At 44.0% G+C, this 15,377-nt stretch overlaps 1 protein-coding gene across 3 annotated transcripts in view; it reads right to left on the reverse strand.

Moving 5' to 3' along the window:
* The window catches only part of GOLGB1 (golgin B1), a 51,880-nt gene extending 40,447 nt beyond the window's left edge, over positions 1–11,433 (reverse strand). For 2 of the 3 annotated variants that reach the window (XM_075024464.1, XM_075024462.1), the window contains exons 1-5: positions 11,318–11,423; positions 7,396–7,532; positions 5,275–5,371; positions 4,489–4,641; positions 3,564–3,716 (exon numbers count right to left, since the gene is read on the reverse strand). In XM_075024464.1, the coding sequence (XP_074880565.1) occupies positions 3,564–3,716; positions 4,489–4,641; positions 5,275–5,364 (396 nt within the window). In that variant the 5' untranslated portion in view covers positions 5,365–5,371; positions 7,396–7,532; positions 11,318–11,423. Of the gene's footprint in view, positions 1–3,563; positions 3,717–4,488; positions 4,642–5,274; positions 5,372–7,395; positions 7,533–9,004; positions 9,200–11,317 lie in introns of all 3 variants that reach the window. The other variant, XM_075024463.1, reaches the window with a different exon arrangement.
* Positions 11,434–15,377: the final 3,944 nt, after the last annotated feature.

Below are 15,377 nucleotides of genomic sequence, written 5' to 3' on the forward strand. Positions count from 1 at the left end.
GTAGATATGCACAAGATGTCTTTAATTGGGAAGTGTCAAATCACTTTGGAATGGCCAATTATCCATGAATGCTTACCATATAAACTAAGGTAAATCATATTATTAAGTAAAACATAACACTAATCTATGATATGACCACCTTGATTTGTGAGGCTTTTTAATTTCACAGATTTCTCTAATACCAGAAATGAAACATTTTTTTAATTAGCAATAGAATATTCTCCACATGACAAAGGGGCAGACATTAAACATTCTAGACCACAGAAAATGCTCATGGAAATCTCTTTAGACTAAAGAGATTTATAGCAATGAACTTGTTAGAAATAAGCAAAGGGAACATGCAAACAATCATCAGTTCTACTCCGCTCTGAGGCACTAAAATACTCTGTTTATGACCATGAAATTTAAATTCAGACAACATTTCCCATAAAATGTGCTTAGGCTATGTCTACTCAGACATACTATCACACTACGCCTGCACTCTTTTTTTGTCTCTCAAAGACTGTCTGTATGGCAGGCAATTCTCTAATGCCACAGCTGTACACCTACTTAACACAGAGTCAGATACTAGGTCCAGCGTATCAACACTGTCACTGAGAAGCAAGAAAAGAATCCCTCTACTGTTATCACCTCAGCACTCCCAACTACTTCAAGCACTTAGTGCTGGGGATTTTTAACTGAATATATACAAAATGTATCTCTTTCCTTTTCCGTGTTACAGGTATTGAATCAAAGATCACCAATTAACATATGGAGTCTACAGAGTATCTATGTCCTTTAAACCCATTCTGAAAAATTTATGAAGGCTTTTAGAATGACTTACAGGTCAGTGTAATAAGTAAGAAGCTACTGTTCCTCAAAAGATGTCACCTACAGACAAGGTCTTTGGAAGCAGGTTGAATACACAGACAAGGAAAGCTTTAATTGCACTTAAAGCTTAGAAGTAGGACAGGAAAAACAAAGAAACAACAGAAGTGCAGGAAGCTTTAAGAAGCCAGGGATATACATAATTTATAAGGCTGGGGCAAAGCAGTTGCTAGGGAGGAAAGATGGGTGGATTAGTTTGCTTACTTGGGATTAGCTTTCAGGACTGATATTTACAGTCAGATTTGGAAAAGCTTCCAATAAAGCCCTTGCACACTGGCCACTACATGGAGTACCACAATTAAGGACAGTAGCACAGTCACAAAGTTCCCAGAGCCCAAGCTTTCAAATACCATGTTTTTCCAAAATGTATAAACTCTTACATCTGAACATAATTTGTGTTTACCCACTTTAAAAGTTTAAGAGGAGCCTCAATTGTTCTGTATACATATACCAACTGCTTAATAAAAAGACATAAGCTGATATTTCGATTCTGCTGAAAATGAGGCACTCTGTTAAAAGCCCAGGAAGTAATAGTACCAATTAGATATTTAAAATACAGCCTTCCCATGGGGACCCCATCACGGAGAGAAAAAAAACCAAAAAAACCCCAAACCTTTGCTATATTTATCCCTCATGATTTCCAAAAGGAAACACTGATGCTCAGCACCTCAACACAACATGCAACCCTAACCTAAATTTTTCATCTTCAAATGACAGGGTATCTGTCTAGGAAACATCACCATTACTCAAGACAGCATCTACTTAGGGAAATAATCATAAGTAAATAAAGGAATCTATAGCTTCTCAGTAGGTCTAACCTTACAAGAAAGTATCTAAAAAGTGCTTTCTGGGTCAAATACATAATATTGCAGGTAACTGCCCTAACATCATACCTCTTAAATGATGTTCTAACTCAAAACTAATAAGGCTCTGGTCCACACCATCTCCACTGGAGACTGTATCAAGACCTCATTCCTCAAATTAGAAGGCCATTTTTCTTAATGGCTAATTTACTTCCATCCATCCACCTGTCAGTACTGTCCTTTCACTTTAACCGTTCTCCCACTTTCTTGGTGCTTACCTTCCTCATACAACTGTAGACAGAATTTATGTTTCCTCTCTGCCTTTGGTTGACTAAATAGCCAAGCTATTTTGAGTGTCTAGTAAAAGCAGCTACTAACATGACCAGAGAATGGAAACCCTTTTGCTGCTCTCAATTTATCTTTCCTAATTTCAGGTGAACAGAACATGACAACACTTCACACAAGGCCTTGCTACTCTTAGTACAATAGTTGTAAGGATAACTGTTTGCCTTACATAAAAAAGAGTAGGCCTCTTAAAAATCTACATCACATTGATTAACTGATGATAAGCTTTGTCTCATATTTTGCCTTCTTCAACTGATAAATTTGAATTTTGAAGCAAGAACACTCACTAGTCCCTAACAGCAAGTCTACACAAAGTAATGTAACAGCACACAGCTCTACACATGCTATGTATGAATAAGCTAAAAAAAAAAAAAAGCCTCAGCAGCAGGACAGCAATGCAAAGTGACATAGCTAAACAGCCTCCAGGGCCTTCACTGTCCTCTGCAGCTGGGGGATTTTTTTTCATGGCCTCGCAGTATACAGTGGCAGGATACCACAAGTGCTTGATCTTCCACTTACTAAATTTTCCTTTATTTTTATATTGTGTCAATCTTCAAGATCATCCAATTCTTCCTGTATGAAAACCAAATGCTGCTTTGCATTGAGAAAGATTCTCAAGATTGTATCGTAAAGTGAATTACAGTAGCACATTTCTATGATTTTATGATGCCGTCAATCAAAAATAGTAAGCACAGGTCATGGAACCAATCTTTACTCCATTAGTAGTCACCTCTCACCTGATAGCTCTCACACTCACCCTTTAATGTTTCCTATAATCTTTTAATCTTTTTTTTCAATGTTTCAGATAACCCTTACCTTCTCTGCTTTAATGAACATCATCTGATGCCCTGCAATCTGTTTGGACTTCTATCACATTTCCCTTGCCTAATATTACTAACTTTTTAAAGAAAACTATGTGATCAGCAGAACAATTTTAAGTTTTCAAAAATTACCAGCCTCAATGGGAGTTTCTAGATAGTAGCTAATAGCTTCTTTAATGTCTTCATACAGGACACCTTCCCCTCATCTTTTACGTAGATTTACACAATTATGGCTTGTTAACCATAAAACTTTGTGGCGGCACAGGAAGCTACATGGCTGGAAAAAAAATAATATATATTTACATTTAAGTTACTGCCTTTCAATTTTAATGACTTCCTTACCTCGTTGTTCTTGTATTTCAGCCAACCCTCCTTCTCCTTCACTGTACTCACATGACAGATAACATTTTGAAACTTACAGCTCAGATAGATATGTGATTTCTGCAGGAAAGAACTTAGCTACAACAGATTACTGAAGGTATGCAAAGTGAAACCAGCTCATACCCTTGAGGAGATCAAGTTGTGCACTCCAAGTGCATCTGCAGTACAAGGAAGCTGGACAGACTGGCTTCCTACAGCATAGATATCCTTGCTGAAACTATTAATGTTGTAAATGTCCTGCTAACAAGAGAGATAGGACCTGCTAGCTCACTGGGACCTAAATTGTAGGGTGGCACCAGATTATCAGTAGAGGCTAACATCTTTTAAGTAGTCCTGTTCTCCCAACCTTGGTATACGCTTGCTCTTCTGATAAGGTCTGTGCAGGCAATGGTGATCCTTTCTCTGTCAGCTCCTCAATGCGTTTGTTCAGAGAGGCCAATCTGGCTTTGGCGTGAAGTTTAAGCTTCATCAGCTTAGCATCTGCAGCCTCTCGCTCTTCCTGTAAAAAAAGGATACAAACTGACTGCACTCAAAATTCCAGTGCTATCACCCTGAAAGCACCACTTGGAAAAGTTACATAATTTGACAGTTTGCTGTTCTTTGTCCAAACCTGCCTCCCCAGTAACAGTGCTAATTAAAACACATCCAGGAAACAAATTTGCTCTGAAACACTATAAACAGCAAAATAGTTAGCTTCTGCTCTAGTACTTTCTCTTCAAGGGATAGATCACGCAAGGGACTTCTCCTAGCTCCTAGTACAAAGTCAGTCTGACTTCCTCTACGATATGCAGTCCCTCAACACTATCTCAAGTAACTGCACTTTCTTTCATGTCACACTTCAAAGTAAGCAATATGTATCTTTGGTTATGTGCCATAAAACCACCGGACTGCTGGGTGACTGCAGCACAGCCTACTCTTTGTCTCAAACGCTCTGAAGTGGGGAAAGAAAAACCTCACACAAAAGATGTTAGTATTTATTAGAGCCACCAGGAATCTGCAGGGGCCTTGAGGAGCTCCAAGACAAAAATGTTACCTAACTTGGATGTAACTTATCTACTCTGGAAGGAATTACCCCTCAGAAAAATGAACAGATGCTATACTACGTCTCTTGGGTTAGGGTCCATTCTTTGGATTCCAATACTTCTCTGGAATTGATGCATTTAGTAGCACAGGTGTCTCAGATGTTCAAAAGAAACTAGAGACTAGCTTGCACAGAAAGCTGAAGCAACATTTTACTCTTGCTCCCAGGTCCTCAGTGAAAGAAATGATACCTTGAGTACAGTTTCTTTTTGCTGGAGCAGAGCATCCTTTTCTCGGATCAAATCCTTCAGCTGAACAACTAGTTCTTCTGTTTGGGCTAGGCGCTCCAATAGCTCCTCAGGCGCCTCCTCCATGCTTTCTGCTTCTGGCTCTAAAGCTTGTACCTGAAACAGTGAAATGAGTGCTCTGGAGGAAAAAAGTCTAAACAGACTGCAGCATAGCATCCAGATGATATCTTCATACTCCTAAATGCTGCACTCTGTTACTTGCAAGCATTTCATGCAGCCTATAGAACTATACACAATTAGGCGATACCAGGAGGGAACCTCAGGATACCCATGAGCCAATACACAAAAAGAGAGCACCTTTGATGAACACAACATGAGCAAATCTGAAAAGAGTGGCACTGGAAACACTCTACCACTCACACACTATCCACCATCTCAAGTGCCAAAGGGCAACATACAGATCAAGCCTCCCACTGTCACGCAATCATGCAGAGCTCCCCTTTCCGCTACACAGAATCATTAGTACTCATAACAGTCTTTCTTCACCCTAATTCTAGTTTGTTTTCTAGGATCATCTTGAGATGTGGAAACTAAGGAGATTATGGTCTGCCCCACAAAAGTGCTGACTTAAGAGGTTAGGAATATAGGAGAAGCAGAGTGGAATGACAGCTCAGTCTAGTGCTCAGCAATGAAGAAGCAGGAAACAGTTCTCACTGCAGTCGAATGATTCACATTCCCCAAACTAGCACTCAGTAAGATCTGAAAGTCTTTAAATAACACTGTACTTACAGCAATAGAGGATTCAGTAACTGCATCTCCATCATCACCTGACAGCTCTTGTAAAACAGTACTTGCTAAACCCGACAAACGGCTCAGCATCTTCAGCCTAAAACAAAAGAAAAAGTCAGAATACAGAGTCAAAATTGCTAAGAAGAATAAGCATCCCTTCATGCTGATCTTTAATGTTATAGAGGTGACCAGGCTTACAGGGAATACATCTCCTCTGCCAAGAGAGGTAAGCAAAAGTAAAACCTCAGGAATAAAGAAATGATCATGTTAACAAAAGCAGCCAGACTCTCTGAACATAAAAGCAGAGGGTGTGCTGGTTAAGACACATGAAGATACATTTACCACTCTACATGTATGATTGAAAAATACATTTTTATACCAGATTTCAAGTCACCCTCATAGATAATTCTTAATCTTTCTTAACAATGGCATTACAGAACCATGATCTGTTCAGTTTACTCATAAGAAGAGTAAGTGATTCTTAAGTAAAGTCACTTTTTTACAGGCCAAACATGTCCTGTAAATACATAAAAGAAGCTTTCTGTTACTAAGTAGTGGGAATGGTGAACTCACCCCTGATGTTTGCTGAGTAGATGCAAATGTGTAACATTAGACAGATGATGAGACCTCTGCATGTCACATATGTGACAGGACAGGACCTCAACATAGGGGAATGGTCTGGAGAGAGCATATATTCCCTGTCTGCTGCTTAGCATACCTTTCCTTTCCTTGAAATTCAGGAGCCAAACTGATCCAGCAAGTGGAGGTGAAGAACCAAAAAAATGCAGCAGTACCAGCCAGCAATACGTAATTTGTCATTTTGGGGAGAGTGGCTAATTAAGTTCTCCATTATTAACCCAGACAATGGGATGCAATCCACCTCAGTAAGTTCACCAAATTGTAATGAGCATTTGATAAGCCTAAGCAGACAGCTGCCAGCCAGAGGGATCTCAACATGCTAGAGAAACATCATAAAGTTCAGAAAAGGCAAATACAGAGTCATACACCTGGGATGGAACAAACATATGCTGGGGACCAAATGGCTGTAAAACTGTGTTGCAGAAGACAACCTAGGGATGCTGGTGGATAAACTCAACATCAGTCAGCAGTGTGCTCTCACAGCAGAGAAGGTCAGCTATATACTGAGTTGTATTAGTAAGACTGCAGCGAGCAGGTTGAGGGAAGCAATTATTCCTTTCTATTCAGCACTTGTAAGACTACATTTGAAGTACAGGGTCCACTTTCAAGCTCCCTGATACACAAAAATAACAGGGACAAACTGAAGCAAGTACAGCAGAAAGCCCCCAGGATGGTTTGGGGTTGGATTATAAGATATACAGAAAGGCTAAGAATACTGGGCATGTTCAGCCTTGAGAACAGCGGGTAAGGAGGGGGATATAATTGCTGTCTTCCCTATAATCGCCTATTAGGTAGCTAAAGACAGAGCCAGACACTTCTTATGAGGTGCACAGCAGATGGACGTGATGCAGTGGACACAAGTTGCAGCATAAGAAATTTCAATCAGAAAAAATAAGTATGCACAGGGAAGATGATAAAAATAGGAGTAGGATCATAGCAACCTGATCTAACTTTGAAGTTAGCCAAGCTAAGAGCAGAGGGTTTGGCCAAATGAACTCCCAAGGTCCCTTAAGACCTAAATCATTCTAGTACTCTATGAAGAAGGGTCACATGTGACACTTGACATATCTCTTAAGAGAAAAGCTATAGATCTATCACAACTGTAAGTCCATGCCTGTGAATGGCAAAATAATTTGTACAAATTAAAAGAAACACCAATAGTGCAAACTGAAACTAGGCAAACTCACATTAGCCATAAGATCAGGTTTACATTACAATAATTATCTCCATCAAATGGAATCTTTTACTGTTGACAAGATGTCTCTGTTTAGCTAGAAGTAGGCTTCTAAAGCTGGCTACAATGACCCACTAATTCCTGACCTCCTTTATCTTAGTAATTGTGGAAATAGACAATGGAGAGAACAGTAGTGCATTATTTTTCTGTAGCAGTCACACCTTCTAACCACCTGATTTTGCAGTAGTAGAAAATATCACAATGCACATTAGAGTATCAATAGCAGAAAAGGGCATGTGAACACCAACCTCTTTCATGCACTCAGTAACTCATAGGTCTGCTTATTCAGTAGTAAAGAGGTTTCCAAGGCAGGGCAGTCATACGCAGATCCTTCAGTCATTCTTTTTTATCTCTTGGGTACCGACAGGCTGCATGAACCAAGACTCTTGACAGAGGGGAAAAAAAAAAAAAAAAAAAAGAGGAAAATAATTTATCCAACAGTAAAGAAATAAGCCCATTCTTCATCCTACATGGTACACTTTAGGATTATTACAGTCAGTCATTTGCAATAAGAATAAAAAGTGAAAAGTCTTCCCTGTTTGGGAAACCGGATTTTTCCTGCTCTTGCAGAGACATGCCCTGGTTTCTTATGCTCTATGGCATGGGCTTAGTCTCTTCAGCCTACAGAATAAAATGCTTGAGAAGCAGTTAGTGAAGCAAAAAGACATGAGAAGAAGCTGGGCCTCAGACAGTCTCTTGCAAAGAGTTCCAGAGGATGAAACTACTCAAGAAGCATACTGTCAGAAAGCCAGGACTGTCCACATTCTGTATCAATACAATAGCCAGTGAAAAAAGTGCTAGTACTTTGCTTACTTCTCAGCTGGCCCTGGGTGAGACTGAGGCATGGAATTCCAGAATAATATAGTTTTACAGTTCCTACTAGAGAAATTCCTTCTGTCAACATCAACTGTTCACCAAGCTGGTAATATAAAAGACTCATTTAAAGACCTGGAATCCCCAGTTCATTATAAGAGTAATAAAGTATTTATAGTTTTGTAAACCACTACCCCCACAATGCCCCAAGGAGGAACAGAACCTGCTGTCTTGGCGGTGGTAAAAGCACATTTTAGAAAACAGTCATTCAAATGCAAAAATGCCTCTTTCTGACAGTCGCCAATATTTGAAGAGAATAGATCTGATCTGCCTATTGAGCATTAGACCACAGCTTCTTAAAGTCACAAACGTACAATATATGCTTGAGATGTGACATAAGGTAATGTAAGATAACATGATTTAGGACTGATAGAACCAATAGATGAATTATTAGAAGTGGTATTAGAAATATGGAAAAAAAGTAGAATCTAGGCATCTGCAGACATCCGTTGTAACCAGAAATATGTGCGGGGCTCAGCACATACCTGCATGCTACAGGCATTACAATTTCAAGCATGTGTACATGGACTATGTTGAGAAAAAATTCCCTGGCCTTTGTCCAGGCTGGCTACATTAACCCGATACTGAGCTCAAGCTAACATGCCTTGCTAGGTTTGGCTCACAGTTGGCCTCCTCAAAATGCAAACAGAGGAACTGAGGCCTGTCTGCACCTATTTGCACAGGCATGGACTTTAATAACCTGAACTCAAGCCTTAAAAATCCATGTCTTTTGAACTCACTTTTAAATTGTATTCTCAGGTGAGCTGAATATAGCAAGGAATGTGAAAGGGAATGAAAAGTGATTCTACAACAGCAAAAGGAAGCCCAGGGAACACATAGGCCCACTGCTAAATGTGGCCCCGATCACAGAAAAGACTGAGGTTCTCACTGTCTTCTTTCCCTCAGTTGTTAGCAGCAAGACCAGGCTTCAGGAATCCCAGTCCACTGGCACCTGATAGAAAGTCTGGAGCAAAAAAGACTTACCTTATGTGGAAAAGGACCAGGCTAGGGAGCACAAACTGGTCATACCAAGTCCGCTGGGCCTGACAGGATGCACCCAGAAGTGCAGAGGCAGCTGGCTGATACCACTGCAGAGTGTATCCTCAGCAACTTTGCAGCTGACAGAAAACTAGGAGTGGCTGATGCCCCACAAACGGGTGTGCTGCCATCCAGAGGGACCTGAACAGGTGGGGGAAATGGGCCAATGGGAACCTCATGAAGTTCAACAAAGGGAAATGCAAACTCCTGCACCTGGGGAAGTATAATGTCATGCACCAGTACACACTGGAGGCAGACCATCTGGAAAGCAGCTCTGCAGAAAAGGACCTGGGAATCACGGTGGGCAACAAGCCGACCACAGCCATCAATGCACCCTCATAGCAAAGGCCAACAGCATCCTGGGCTGCATTAGGAACATTACCAGGAGGAAGGCGATCCTTCCTCTCTACTCAGCACTGGTGAGGCTACATCTGGAGTACTGTGTCCAGTTCTGGGCTCCCCAGAACAAGAGAGGTGGGAACTTGTTGGAGCAAATTCAGTGAAAGACAACAAAGAGAAGGGTCAGGGAGGATCTTATCACAAAATGACAGAATGAGTGAGGTTAGAAGAAGCCTCCAGAGGTCATCTGGTCCAACGTCCCTGCTCAAACAGGGCCACCTACAGCCAGTTGCCCAGGATTGTACCCAGACAGCTTCTGAATATCTCCAAAGATGGAGGCTCCACAACCTCCCTGGGGAACCTGTGCCAGTGCTTTGTAACACACACAGTTAAAAACCATTTCCTGATGTTCAAAGGCAACCTCCTGTGTTTCAGTTTGTGCTCATTGCCTCTCATCCAGTCACTGGACACCACTATAAAGACCCTGGCTCAGTCTTCTTTGAAACCTCCCTGAGAATAATTTCAGGAACAAGCATAACATAGCTTTAAATACTGTCCCAAAGCCAACAGTCCATGCACAAGGTGGTAGCTGTCATATGAATTAGCCTCAAGGACTTGTGGCAGGAATACCCTAGTGCTTGCACTTCGTATTTAGTTTTGAGCTTATAGCAGGAAAGCATTATACAATGCTGGCCAATTTCATCATAAACAGAAGTAAACAAACACAAAAGGACAGAGGTTATTCACTTTCCACTGCCTCACCCAAATAAAGTAAACAGTACAGCTCTTGGAGACAAGACAGACTATTGCTCTTCCAGGGTCATACTGACTTTGGTATGGATTTCCAATTTTGTAATTAATAGCAGAACACAGAAGACCTGCACTGTGTTCATGATGTAAGCCAGTATAGTTTGGGTTCTGGCTGTAGTTGAAAATAATGTTTCGCTCAGCATTCCTATGACTAATGAACTTTTGCTCATGAGACTTTACTTTGAACACTGGGACTACCAGTGGTGTTCTCGAAGAGGGTCCTTTACTCTGAAATATACTTCCCTTACTGACCCAAACAGCTTAAGTCCATTACTAGTCACAGCACTGTCTGCCTCAAAGTAATAAGCAGTGCATAAATCCATGCATCTAGGTATCAGCCACAGGGAAGAAAGACTTGACAGTGGTTTTTCCCCTGATTTATTCTATTATAAGTTTATTATACATAAATTAAGTTTAATTCTTTGCATTTCCCTTCTTTTCAAGGCAAACGGGCATTGAAGGCACTGCTGCTGTACACAAGCCCTGGACCAAACCTCTCACGCTGTGCAAAGGTGCTCTGAAAGAGACAAGGATCAAAGGAGCACATCTCCTCTTGACCACTGCTGTTATCCGCAATCCCAGGCCTCAGGAGTTAGCAACAACCTTCCACGAAGGGAAGGGGAAGCCAGCGTCGATACAGCTAGAGGAACGCATGGCTGCCCCGCCAGTCCCGCAAATTTACCGACGAGAGCTTAGTTGACCTCAATGCCTCCGGCGGGCCTCACAGGGCAGAAACCTTCCCAGGACGGGCTCCGCTACCGGTTACGTCCGGGCACCGCGGTCAGACCGCCGGCGAAAGGCAGCATGGTCGCAGCGTGGGCACCGGCGTAGCGGGGCCCGCCGGACCCCGGAGCCCGGGAAAGAGAGGGCCGTCGCCGGCCCAGCCCACCCCACTGTTCCTCACCGCCCTGGACCCCAAGAAGCTGCGGACCCGCCCCGGTTCCTTGGGCCCCGCAGGCCGGCGGGGCCGCTCCCAGCGGGGCTGGCAGGCGTGTCCCGGCGCTGCACGGCAGAAGGAGCCCGGTCCGGGACCGCTGCCGAGAGCAGGGCGACAGCGCCGAGCCCACACAGCGAGAAGAGAACACCAACAGACGTAGGGAAGACACTGACCTGCCGACGACCCACTCCCGACGACCCCAGCGACAGCTCCGTGCCTGTAACGCCAACCCCACCCCCAGCCACCTCAGCACCGGAACACTCCGCAGCGGCTTCCGCCTCCAGCGCGGCCCCGCCTCCCAGCAGGAGCATAGCCGGTCAGCTACGGAGACAGGATGATCGACATGATCATCAGCTAATTGCGGCGAAGCAGCCGCCTCGACGCCATGGTTATCCTGCAACATGGCACAAAATCACCAATCCCCAATAGGGCTTGGGGATACGCCCACTAACAAGGAAGCAACCAATCAGCCAAGGCTCTCGGAGCATATTTAGGGGTGTGGCGAGACGGTGGCTGGGGTAGTGTGTCTCTTCTGCGCGTGCGCGGGCTGCCGCAGTGGGCCCTACGTGATGTTAAGTCGAGGGCTGGCGGGGACGTCTTCCACTAGATCAGGTTGCTCAGGGCCCGTCCAACCTGAGCTTGAATGCTTCTAGAGATGGCCAATCTAAACCTGCCCTCATTCAGTTGAAAACCGTGGCCCCTTGTCCTGTCACTACAGGCCCATGTAAAAAGTCTTTCTCTGTCTTTCTTATAAGCCACCTTCATATATCAATCTCAAAAGGCTGCAGTAAGGTCTCTCTGGAGCCTTCTCTGGGCTGAGCAACCCCAACTCTCTCAGACTTTCCTCACGGGAGAGGTGTCCCAGCCCCGCGGTCATGTCCGTGGCCCCCTCGACCTGCTCCAACAGGTCCATGTCTGTCTTATACTGAAGACCCCAGAGCTGGATGCAGTGCTCCAGATGGGGTCTCACCAGAGCAGAGAAGAGGGGCAGAATCGCCTCCCTGGAGTTGCTGGCCACGCTTCTTGTGATGCGGCCCAGGATACAGTTGGCTTTCTGGGCTGTGAGCGCACCTTGCTGGCTCATATTCAGTTTTTCATCCACCAGTACCCCCAAGTCCTTCTCCACAGGGCTGTTCTCCATCCAGTCACCTCCTAGTCTGTATTGCCCCAATCCAGGGGCATTGCCTTGGCTTTTTTGAACTTCATGAAGTTCATGAAGATTTCACGAAGTCTAAGAAGCGCAATCTCCCTCGCCTCCCGGCTGTCTCCATCATGTGTTAGCATATACATTCAAATGCACTCATATTCCTGTTTCCGATGTGACTGTGTAGTCCTTGTAGTCATTGGGTATTGCCATAGGCTCTGCACTGAGTTCGCAAGGCCTCAGGACTAAGGCTTGCCAGGCCTGCTCTGGATTTTTCATGACCTGCCTGCAGTTTTGTTTCACTTGGCTTAGCTGTGAGAGCAGTTTCTCTAATTATCAGGTGTCTATGGCTAATTTATTTTACTTATTTGTCCTTGTGTGGTACAACCACGGTTTTATATAGGTAGTATTAACAAGCAGTTATTCTAGGTAGAATGAGATATTTACAACTCTAACACAATGATGTAGAGTAGAGAAATACAGGCCTGGTAAAACAGCTGAGGTCTTGAGAAGTGGAGACGCAGGATTTGGCATAGAGGAGAACAGAAATGGAATGATAAAAGAGATGGGACACAGTCTTTGTGCTGGAGACCCCATGGCTATAAAGATCTAACTAATGATTAGTTTAAAAAATGCAGACCCAGCGCTGGACAAAACCGGTTTTAGGGGTAACAAAGTAAATGTATCTAAGCTATGTACAGGGCACCATATAGAGTCAATTCAAATGTAAATGTAAAATGAAAGAGAAAGGTATAAATTTATGTTAGCAAACATATATACATGAGCCTAAGTGGAAGGAAAGAGAAGAAAGGGAAAACAAAAGAAGAGAGGATGAGGAAACCATTAACAAGAACAGCACATTCCTCCCAGTGAAGGACTCCAGATGCTGACAACTTGCCATGACACCTCTCCACCACAAACATCAGAGTGAACCACAGATTTTAATATCCAGAGGAGCAGCAGTCAGATGAGTGTAACACCAGAAAAATCATAGAAACTAAGTGTGGTACTCTAGAAGGAAGGGATACCATCCAGAGGGACCTTGACAGCCTAGAGAGTTGGGCCCATGCGACACTCATGAAGTTCAACAAGGCCAAGTGCAAGGTCCTGCACATGGGTCGGGGCAATCCCAAGCACAAATACAGGCCGGGCGATGAGTGGATTGATAGCAGCCCTGTGGAGGAGGACTTGGGGGTGTTGGTGGATGAAATACTGAATATGGGCCAGCAACGTGCACTTGCAGCCCAGAAAGCCAACCGTACCCTGGGCTGCATCAAAAGGAGCATGGCCAGCAGGCCGAGGGAGGTGATTCTGTCCCTCTACTCCACTCTGGTGAGACCCCCCTGCAGTACTGCGTTCAGCTCTGGGGCCCCCAACTTAAGAAAGACATGGACCTGCTTGAGCAGGTCCAGAGGAGGGCCATGAAGATGATCAGAGGGCTGGAGCACCTCCCCTATGAGGACAGGCTGAGAGAGTTGTGGTTGTTCAGCCTGGAGAGGAGAAGGCTCCAGGGAGACCTTATAGAGGCCTTTCAGTACTTAAAGGGGGCCAAACCATTCTATCTATGATTCTATGTGTAAGGTATACTTCCTCTTTGTCTATAAACAAGATTTTGAACGTAACTCTGAGTTCTTAGTTTAAGAATGTTTAGTAATGGTGTCTAACAGAGGTGATAGAAATACTCCATCTCCTTTACATACTGTCCCTCTTAAATGGATTAATGGTGATAATTTTCAAGGCTCAGTTATACTAGTATCTCACTATGTTTCATTAACACAAACAGTTTTTTAATGGTCTTAATAATGTTTATCTGCAGCTGCAGTATAAGTAACTGAAACATTTGTGATACATAGTCTTGTTGCATTGACTTAATATGCTCTGGAGGAAGTGAATTTGAGGCAGTACTACTTACATTGTTATATGATGCTGGCCACAAAAGATAAGTACATGCACTGTTTAGCACTGTTCATTGTTTCAGCATCTAAAATTGCTTGTCTTTATTTTATTATAAAATGTTTATGGGTTTGGATTTTTTTTTGTAAGTTATGCTACAAAAATAAACTATTACTGTGTTTTAACAGATACAGGTTTGTGAAGATAAAACATTGGAATGACAGCTATTCCTAAGTAAAGATGGTGATTGACTCTGATTCATCTGCTTGTTTTGGGTTTGTGTGGTGGGGTTTTAGTAGCGGGGGAGAGGCTGCAGGGCCGGCTCCTGTGAGAAGCTGCTCGAAGCTCCCCTGGCTTGAAGTCGGACCCGCAGCTGGCCAAGGCCAAGCCCATCACCGATGGTGGTCGCATTTCTGGGAGAATGTATTTAAGAAGGGAAACCTGCAGTGGAGAGAGGAGTGGGATGTGAGAGAAACACCTCTGCAGATACCAAGGCCAGTGAAGAAGGAGGGGGAGGAGGTGCGCCGGAGGAGGGGATGCCTTTGCAGCCCGTGGTGAGATGTCAGGCTGTCCCCCTGCAGCCCATGGAGGTGAGCGGGGGAGCAGATGCCCACCTGCAGCCTGCAGAGGACCCCATGCCAGAGCAGGTGGATGCCCCCGAAGATGGCCGTGACTCCATGGGAAAGCCCGTGCTGGAGCAGTCTGTGTCTGAAAGGACTGCAGCCTGTGGAAAGGAGCCATGCCAGAGGAGTTTGTGGAGGACTGTCTCTCACGGGAGGGACCCCAGGCTGGGAAAGAGCTCCATGCTCCCAGGTCCAACCAGTTGCAAAGCTGAGAATGTATTCTTAGTAGACACACAAACACATGTATACAACACATATATACATATGCACCCAGCCAGCAATACAGACGGCAGCACCCAGCATGCACACAAACACAAACAGCACTGGTGACTGCATCCTGTCCCCATCTCTGGCAGATAAGGATGAAGATCCATTGGTGGGAGATATACATATATGCACAACGCAGGTAGCTCCAGTAGCTGGACTTATACACTTGATCTACTCAGTAGCTGGCTCTGGATGTCCAGTCTGCCCAGCTGCTGGCACCTGGACATGCCAGACCCCCAAGGGCCACGGCCCCACTACAGTTGCTGGTACAGATCCCCTTGCACACACCAAAGCAGACACAGACAT

This window comes from Buteo buteo, chromosome 4 (genome assembly GCF_964188355.1).
Source record: "Buteo buteo chromosome 4, bButBut1.hap1.1, whole genome shotgun sequence".
Lineage (NCBI taxonomy): Eukaryota > Metazoa > Chordata > Aves > Accipitriformes > Accipitridae > Buteo > Buteo buteo.